The 9,858-nt window shown below is 39.1% G+C and overlaps 1 protein-coding gene across 1 annotated transcript; it reads left to right on the forward strand.

The window, feature by feature from the left end:
- The first annotated feature begins 2,034 nt into the window (after window positions 1-2,034).
- pyroxd1 (pyridine nucleotide-disulphide oxidoreductase domain 1) lies at window positions 2,035-8,422 on the forward strand. Its single transcript, XM_044186665.1, has 13 exons — window positions 2,035-2,382; window positions 2,522-2,602; window positions 2,835-2,954; window positions 3,510-3,638; window positions 4,105-4,178; window positions 4,887-5,083; window positions 5,214-5,311; window positions 5,485-5,587; window positions 5,698-5,810; window positions 6,266-6,388; window positions 7,039-7,176; window positions 7,362-7,451; window positions 7,905-8,422. Exons 1-13 carry the CDS (start codon window positions 2,305-2,307, stop codon window positions 8,061-8,063), a joined length of 1,503 nt encoding a protein of 500 aa, XP_044042600.1. The 5' UTR covers window positions 2,035-2,304; the 3' UTR covers window positions 8,064-8,422.
- The last annotated feature ends 1,436 nt before the right edge of the window (window positions 8,423-9,858 follow it).

The following is a 9,858-nucleotide window of genomic DNA, read 5'->3' on the forward strand; positions in this document are numbered from 1 at the left end:
TAATTGAGATAAGGGAGATTAGATGATGTTCACATGGAGTTATGAGTTGATACCCTTCTATTGGTGGAGAGTAAGCCACAATTTAGATCAGTGATACTTCTATGGTGTCTCTTATGTCCTATGTCTTAATGTTGTGTTGTTCAAAGGTTTAGTTAAAGACAAATTTCCTCTATGGTGGACAATAAAGTTGTATGGTATTTTATTGTGAAATTTCAGTGAACATGGAGGCTGTCAACCTCCATGTTCCGGGGCTCCCCCTTACAAATCTCAGTTTAACTCCTGGTTACATTAATTGTACTGCAAGTATCTACTCTATGCATTATGTTAACAATTTAATGGGTGTTTTGTGGCATTTGGTTGGCTTTAAAGTAAACATTTACGAGCACTTTTTATCGATGAAAAATATAGATATCGTTGCATACAGTGAATACCAAACACCATTTGTCCAAATTCTTTATATGACAGAACTGTGATCAAAGTACTGTATTCCATATAGTCATGTGTTGTCTTCCTGCAGGGTTCATTCAGGGTAACGTAATGAAAATCAAGAGGGGAAGTATGACGCACAGCATTAACCTGTGTTTGATTACCAGTGACCTGATCATCTCAGACGCTGACATCAATACTCCCATGCATGGTTAGCACCGGCATAAAAGGTTTTTCAAAAATAGAACAAGTGCCGGCTTTTGCTGATGAATCCAAAAACAATGCAGCCATTATCTGCCAAACACCCTGACAGAGAACCGGGATCGTGTCAAGATCTGTCAATTACTTCATGTAAAATCACAAATGGCACCGTACTTCAGCTGCTATCTGGTGGTGAGTTGTTTATCACTGCAGTAATGATGGCTGATGAATGTTTTGATGGAATTTCAGATCTGATTCACGACCCGGTGACCACATGAACCTCTGACATTAAAGATACAATTGTGATCCAGGTATAAACTCAAGGGACTAGAAGTACCACCAAAGCGACTAGAACTAGACACTAAGACTTAAGTTCTTAATATTTTCTGATACTAGCAATAGCATAATATCCTTTTATTTTGCTGTTACTCTAACAGACTGAATATACAGCACATACTCGGCCCATCAATAGATGCACATAAACAAATGGGCTCTTTGACAAATGTCTTACATCACTTACATGTGATTTCATATAGATTTACCTTTATTTGAAAGGCCTTTTTAACACTTGTCATACTGACTGACTATGACTTGTCATAGTAGGAAACGCACAGGTGTTATTAGTTTCATTAACGGCTCCGTTCTATTTAAGTGTCCCAGTAGGCTATGACATTGTGAGAGTGAGCCAGCATGCACAATAGCAGGATCCCGAAACAGAACTAGCTAAATAGAATTCAGCCATCATTCCTTTTATTATTTACACCTGTACTTTTCCTTCTGTGACATCAAAATATCTTCTGTGAAAAGGCCTATTGTATTGTTTTGACAATTTTTTATCTTGTTTGTACTCAAAATTAATTGGAGAGGATACTTGCTTTTGTTGTAGACTGTAAAGTATGTTGTTAATAATACTATAATTTTGTTTTATAATCTTAATATTTTCCTTCTTACTCCTAGCATGAATGATAGTAACATCAAATACTCCTTTGTCTTACCTTACACACACACACACACACACACACAAACACACACACACACACACACACACACAATCAAATAAAATTGAACCTGCTTGGTTGTGATATTTCCATGTCTTTACAGGACTAACATCCAACTATAAAAAGGCAGAATATTTAGGGTATCCTATATGTATATACCAGAATATACAATGAGCATGAAGCATGCTCATTGTGCCCTTTGAAAACAAAGACCTTCATATTAAATGTTAAAAATGTAAAATAAATAAAGTACACAAGCATACTTATATATTATCGTCACTATGAGATATTCTTGTTTCCATAGACATAAGGCGTCAACAACGCGTGTGGCTCGTAATCCAATACCTCTCCTTAGTAAGCGCGTCCCTCAGTGCGTGCGCTTTATTAACTTTTCCTGCTGCTTGCCGTAGTTAATTGTAAACACGGAAGTTACGTTGCTTCAGTGCACTTTTGTCATGTGCTAAAGACAATTTTGGGCAGCCAGCTATCACAAGAACTTTCTAAGAGCATTTTAATACTCTTACCAATTACCAGTTGGGTCTTAAATGTTTATCAACGTGTCCATGCCGAGAGAGAAATAGAATATGGCAACCGTTTTGACTGTTAAACCACAATGTTGGAAAAATGCTATTGAGCTAGTTTTAGCTAGATACCGTTAGCTTAGCAGTTTTTGTAAGGAATGGCAGCTATAAAAGAGAAAACATTTAGGTTTGTGATCGTGGGAGGTGGCATCGCGGGTGTGACATGTGTTGAGCAGGTGAACATGAATTGATAAGTTTAAAAAAAAGTAAAGTCTAAGTTACGTAGAATATATCTATTAACCTATGTACAGAGGCTGTACTACTGTGATGCATGTCATGTAGCTACTTAACATTAATCTAATTCTTCATTGACAGCTGTCATCCCAGATTCCGTCAGCTGACGTGGCTCTGATTACAGCAGGTCCCCATATCAAGGCAGTGACCAACTATAAACAGGTCAGGATGATGATGATGATGGTGTTCAGGGGGAACATTATTATACATATACAAAAAATGCATGGACGCATGTTCTTTGACTCATCCACCAAATGATGACAACATCAGATATTAAAACTTATTTTGTTTTTATTGGACATATCCTGGTTTGTATTCATTTGTCAATCACCTGTCATTCTACTCAATTTGCACTGAACAATCGGCATCCTTTTCCTTTGTTTTCCTTGGCAAGGTGTCCAAAACACTGGAAGAGTTTGATGTGGAGGAGCGACCATCCAGTGTTTTGGAGGAGAAATTTCCAAACCTGACTGTCATCCACTCTGCTGTCAAATCACTTCACACACAATCACATGTAAGTAGCTATTTTGCAGAGTGTAATAGAAACGTATAGATTGTAATGGTGTGTATAAATGCAATAATTTTGTATTTATTATACTGTATTTACATAACATGTTGTTTTCTGGTTTGGTATTCTAGATTTAAAAAGAAATTGTGACAGCTGGTAAAATGTGTAAATAACTAACAACTGTAAGTAACTGTAAGTAATATAAGCCATACATGCTGTTATTCCCCATTAGTTGTTTACTGATTATAATGTTATAATCGCAATAAAAAAATCCAAACAGTGATTTCCTGCAACATATCTCAACAAAGGCTTCTTGGTGACTATTATCTGTCTACTATCGCCACCTTGTGGACATGTGGTTACAGCATGTGGTCTAAGTACAGTGTAATAGGACTGTGACTGGACTAAAAATGTGGCAGACAGTTTTACAGTTTTATGTCTAAAACCCAACCCCAGCTTGTGCAAAGGAAAATTACTTTCCCAAACTGATAAGAGAGAAACAAAACTCAAAGCTTGATGTGAAACTGAATCACTATTTCCCATTCTTCTTTCTAATCTCAGTCTGTGGAAACTGCAGATGGCCGGGTTTTTGGTTATGAAAAGCTGTGTATCTGCAGTGGGGGCAGACCCAAGCTCCTAACCCAGGACAACCCTTATGTGCTGGGGATACGGGACACAGACAGTGCCCAGGTAAAAACCCCATCACTCTGGATGTTTGTATTGTTATTGACAAGCAGGTTTGAAATTCCTTCAGGCACTGAACTGATGAGACCTTTTTACAGTAGCAATTTGTCCCGAGAAAAAGTACATCTTCCTATTATATTCTGTTTGTGTTTTGTGCTGTGCACCATTTTCTTTCTTCCTCTTATTCCTTTGAATGTGATTTTCCTGCTAAGGTAGAATTCAATTCCACAGCACTGGGCCTTGGCTCTGTGTAAAAACGTGCATCCGGTAACATTTGAACTGCTACAATATCTTGTTGCATTAATGAAGGCAATAACAGAGTGCATACGGTTCTCAAATTTTAAAATAGAAATTGTCTAGACATGGTAATCTACAGACAGTCAAAACAATTGGACTGAAAACATAACCTCCTTAGTCTGGGATTTAAAACAAATGTTAATGCTCAACAGTTTTCCCTGTATTTGTGTTTCAGGAGTTTCAGAGGCGGTTATCCAAGGCAAAGAGAATCGTTGTTGTTGGTAACGGAGGGATTGCCCTGGAATTAGTGTAAGTAAACTATAGTTGCAAATAAACTCCCGCAACACTGTCTGACTTGCAATAATACATTCATTTGTGACCTTTTGGTGCTATACCTTCATCAGGCAAATGGTTTGTGACAATGAGAAGGCTTTTTAAATAGGGAGTTGCTGTAAGTCTGCAACCAATCACATTCCCCACGTGCAATAGGAAGGCATAAATACAAAACATCAATTTACTATATGACAGTCTCCAATATCATACATGGAGCTAGAAGAGTAAAACACTCTGTATAGTAACAATCATTGCTTACATTAAATGGGTAAATTACTATAAAATGAATGCTTAGAGCCCCAAATGCGAAACTGCATTCTCAAAAAGATACATTCCCAAATATTGCAGGTTACATTTGTAGATGAACCTGTAGGGATACATTTAAATGGCAAGTGAAAAATCAACAACAACAAATAAATAGAATCCATCATAATAAATACAACAAGGCTTCACAAAAATTACATACTACATAAATGTAGTATTATCTGTATGTAGTATTTGCAAATGTGTGATTGTGTTTTTATTCCTTTGACACAATTTTTTATCGAAATTAGAATGTGTATGTTTTCCCATCTGAAGATCATTGAGCCTGTATGAAACCCCTTCACATAACATTACCACCATGTTCAGAGATTATTCACACTGTCCGCTCATTCAGTGTTTTTGAAAATCTCTTCTGTATAGGTTTGAGGTGGAGGGCTGTGAGGTGATCTGGGCTGTGAAGGACAAGGCCATAGGAAACACCTTCTTCGACGCCGGGGCGGCACAGTTCCTCATCCCGTCACTGGAGGCTGACAAACCAGACACCGCTGCTCCCTGTAAGAGAACTCGCTACACCACCGAGGAACCAGCACCTGGAACGTCCCAGACCTTCACAGCAGGTCCTCATTTTAAGTTTATTCAAATGCCTGCCAAGTGAATTTCTCTTCTTCTCTTATGCTGCAGTAGAATCTGTCCCAGCATTACCTTGTTCTTGTTTTTTTGCTTAGATTTGTGTGTGTCTATTTCCAGATAGAAACGCACGAGGGCATGGTTCTACTCCCACAGAGTCTGGCAGTGCCCTCGGACCAGACTGGCATGAAGGAATAGTTCTACGAGGAGCAGAGCAGGTGAGATAGTGTGTTACTGAATGCTAATCCTAAAGCATGGAGGTCAGCTTGGGAAGTATGTTTGTGTGGATATCACTTTCTGTAAATAAATAAAGTGTCTGTCTTGACCTTCTGTTATGTTATACCACCCCCATCTTCTCCTGGGTCTCTTCTCCCTGCTGGTGTGTCCTCAGGTGCCCCGCAGAGTTTCATTGGAATACCAGTGTGAGGTGGAAAAGATCTTCACATCTGAGGAGCTGCTCAGTTCCCCACAGCAAACACTCAGACCTGAGAATGGTGAGAACTAGATTTGCTGCTGGGATGTGAACTCTCGACTGATCCTTTCCTCCCTCCCTTTTTTCCCTTCCAACTTTTCATTCTGCTAAGCTTTTCTCTCCCCTCGGTAGGATCCTGGCCAGTTTACATCCAGCTGACCAATGGCAAGACGTTTGGCTGTGATTTTGTTGTCAGTGCCACCGGTGTCGTGCCAAACACTGAGCCATTTCTCCATGGCAACAAGGTAAGTAAAGGAGAAATAAGCTCTCTTGTGCTCTTTTAAGTGGGGCAACACTGCGAGTCTGCTTCTTTTGATGTTATATAATGCCATTAATATGAGATTTTGCTGCTATCTTATCTGCCTTTTTGTAAGTTGCCTAGTAGACATTCTTTAACTTTAACCGGTTGACTTTAACCTTTACCTGGTTGCTGGTAAAGGTTAAAGTCAACCAGTGCACTACTGGTAAACAGTAAAACAGAAGCAGGAAATGCAAAGCTCTCAGCAGTTGGGTATGAGTGCCTCCAGATGTCGCTAAAGAACAGATGAGCTTTTATCACTCCCCATGTAGAGCCACCTCATTGGAATAAGTGTAAATTTCACACCAAACAGTTTGCATATCTCCCCTTCATGAGCATAAACTATTAATCATACTGTATATTGGTTCCTAAAGATGATCACTCCGGTTTTTACGTATTTAGTTTGCACTGGCAGATGATGGTGGCCTGCAGGTAGATGACCACATGATGACATCAGAGCCAGATGTGTATGCCGCAGGAGACGTGTGCACTGCATGCTGGGAACACAGCCCACTGTGGCAGCAGGTAAACTAACTAACAAATCCTTTCCTCAACCTGTGTAGAATGCCATGACAGTACACAGGACAACATACAGTAGAACAATAGTGCCTGATTATTTACCTTCAGACTAAATGATGGTATGTTCCATGTCTGAATAACTACGAGAGGTGTAAAGATGCCGTCTAAAAATGTTTTTTATTGATTTCTTTTAACAAAGCCAACATTATATGCATCGTCAATTCTCACATACTCCCCTCAGTTTGATTTGATTAAATCCAATTCTTCTTATTATTAACAGCTCTACGAATGTAAATTATTAAAAGCATTAGTTGCTTTTACTGAGTGTCATCAATCATTAAACATGCACTGTAAACCTTTTACTAAAGACAAACTCGATACCCTTGATATGAGTTAATGAGTCTGTTTTTAAATTTAAACAAAGTACTTGAATTTACAGCAGGATAACATTGAAAAAGGGTATGGAAACACACATCTAGGTCATCAACCTAGTGTTTCAGTTCTCCTGGCCAAAGGAGAGCTAAAAAGTACATATATTCCTCTGCTCCTGTGACACATTGTTAGGTTTTAGAAGAGTCTATATAGAAGCTGAAAAACACTGTTATATTTCCCCCATAAATTTGAATCACACTCTGTGTGTTGTGTGTTGTGTGCAGATGCGTTTGTGGACGCAGGCCCGGCAGATGGGCTGGTACGCCGGCCGCTGCATGGCGGCACACGTCCTTTCAGAACCGATAGAACTGGACTTCTGCTTCGAACTCTTCTCGCACATTACCAAATTCTTCAACTACAAGGTGCATGACATTTTACTGCTAACCAATATGTTAATCATTTACTATGCACATTATAACCGTTTTCCATTACTTTCAAGACCCTTCAAGGTCATTTCACAGTGCTACTTCATGTCCTCTTCTCTCTACCTCTAGGCTCATTCATACTGCACATTTAAACAACTTCCTCTTTGCTGGTCATTCCACAGGTGGTCCTGCTGGGGAAGTTTAATGGGCAGGGGCTGGGGTCCGACCATGAGCTGCTGTTACGCTGTACTAAAGGCCAGGAGTATGTCAAGGTGATACTGAAGAGAGTAACAATGTGTTAATACTCGTGTGTGTTAATGTAGCCAGTGTTTTTTAACAGCACCAGTCTAGTTTATGTTTCTCATTCCCCAACATCAATACACTTAGATAAAAAAGGATTTGTTGTTTTACACACAAATTTAGTACATCGTGCCTTTCATGTTATCTGTATCAAAATCTCAAGTTGTTTGGATGCTGTTAGACATTCTTGTAGTGCCAATGGCATCTGAAAATTTTGAATTTTTGTAGCTGTGTGAAAGGAACCACTGTTTTTCTGTGTGTACGATCTAATGCTGGTGATGCCAGAAGCAAAACAGGGTCAGCTGGTTATTTGTTAAAATTGTAGAAAGGGATAGCATGTCCTGATGTTTTTCATGTGTCATCATGGAGAAATCATCACTTCTAGCTTCATTTTCACTCATATTACCACTATATTCCTGTTCCAGGTCATTCTCATTGGAGGTAGGATGGTGGGAGCGGTGCTGATCGGAGAAACCGACCTGGAGGAGACCTTTGAGAACCTGATCCTCAACCAGATGGATCTGACCCCATATGGAGAGGAGCTGCTCAACCCCAACATTGATATAGAGGACTACTTTGATTAAGCATAAAGGGTGTGATTTAGGAGAATGTTGAACACTGCAAATTCACAAATCACACAAGGCACACGGCACTGATGCATATGAATTTAAGGATACTCGTGCCTGAAGAATGTCTAATGGCATGAGAAGGAATCGTGCATTCAGTTTCAAATATTTTTATTGGAAGCATGTGTGCAAGTAGGGAACTGCTTCAGTTTGGATTTGTGCATTCTATCATGTCCAAGCAAATGGGTGTGTTGGATTTTTGTTTTGGCAATGAGAAACAGCTGTCTGATAATGGAGCGATAATCCTGGTTCCTATTAATGCACTTGTAAATTTAAGAAAATATTTTTGATTTAAAATAAATTATTTTCAAAACCAAGTGCACTAAATTAGTATGTAAGTGGTATGTTTAGAACAGGCTTTTTCATTTAGTTGTAGTGTGAATGCAAATCCATCACTTCATAACGTTCAATGAGACACTGACACGTTTTTACTCTGAAGAATGAGATATGTTCAGCAATACAATACATTCCGTTTGTTGCTATGTTGTCTTAGTGACTCTTGATCAAATTTCTGCCTAAACAGCAAATACGGCCCCTCCTGTGCCTCCGCAGGCGTTATAACAATAGACATTATCAAGCTCACACAATGCTGTCTATTGTTCCTTGGATGTGTTGCTCTTGGGGATGTTGCTATTCGAAAATCCCCTGAAAAACCACGTTTGAAAGGACAAGAAACATTAGAAGTAAAGTGGAAAGAGTTATCTCCGCAAGGAGAATTTAAATGACTAAAAGAAGTTTACGTAGTGTTCCACTTGTTGGTTTGCCTGTAGGTTTGTGTTTCATACTGGAGGTTACTGTTATTTGGGTCAGTGGTTCACCAACAGGAACCTGCCCACATTAATTTATCTGCTCCCATTGGCTGATAAAGGTTGATATGGCAACCTTGTGTTTTTACTCACCGAGCATTGTGTAAAACGAGATCAACGTGTATAAGGCAACAATAATTGTGTAATAAGCCTACCAGTAGTGAGGAGGAAATGGGTACGTGTTCCAGTTCTTTCCCCTTATTAATTAATTTCTGTGGAAATAAGTCTCCAAAAGAGACTGAAGAAATAAGGGCAATAAACATGAATAAAAAGCACACATATCCTAAAGAGCTGCTGATAAGCTCTCCCTGGCCAGGACGAAGTGTTTACCTGTGTGGGTGGAAAGCAGGGCATTGTTTACAAGGTGAGTCAACCTATTGTGTGGCACCCGTATCAAGATAAAATTCAAGTCTCTTTTGGATATGGAGGCTGCTAGAATGGAGGGTGGGACAATTGGTGCAATGAGATCCATTGTAATGTTTATACAAGATGTTACCAAGCAACAAGTCAGATCTGGCATGAATTGGTTGCCAGCGTAGAACAGACATCGTCATGGAAATACACCAGGGGTGTACACCCTGTTGATATAAAGTATATTTAGATTTGTATATTTAGAGGGGCTAAGTCTCTGCTATGGAGGGGTCTAGGGGAGTGTTTCCTTAGGTGGACTTTTTGAAACCACCAGGTTTTGCAAGTTGCAATGGGCCTAAATCCTTGTTGTAAAGTATATTGGTTTGAATTGTAAGAATCTAAGATTGTAAGAATTTAGCACACTGACTGACAAGCATATATTAGTATATTGATCAGTCAGTCCCAGGTACATTACTTTTTCATTTTTACTGGGACTATATATGTTATAGACAGCAGAAACCCAGATACAGTGGTCATAATGATGAGCCCACAAAAACTCGGTTTCTCTTCTTGATAAAGAATTACATGATCTTATA

The sequence above is a fragment of the Siniperca chuatsi genome, linkage group LG23 (genome assembly GCF_020085105.1).
Source record: "Siniperca chuatsi isolate FFG_IHB_CAS linkage group LG23, ASM2008510v1, whole genome shotgun sequence".
NCBI lineage: Eukaryota > Metazoa > Chordata > Actinopteri > Centrarchiformes > Sinipercidae > Siniperca > Siniperca chuatsi.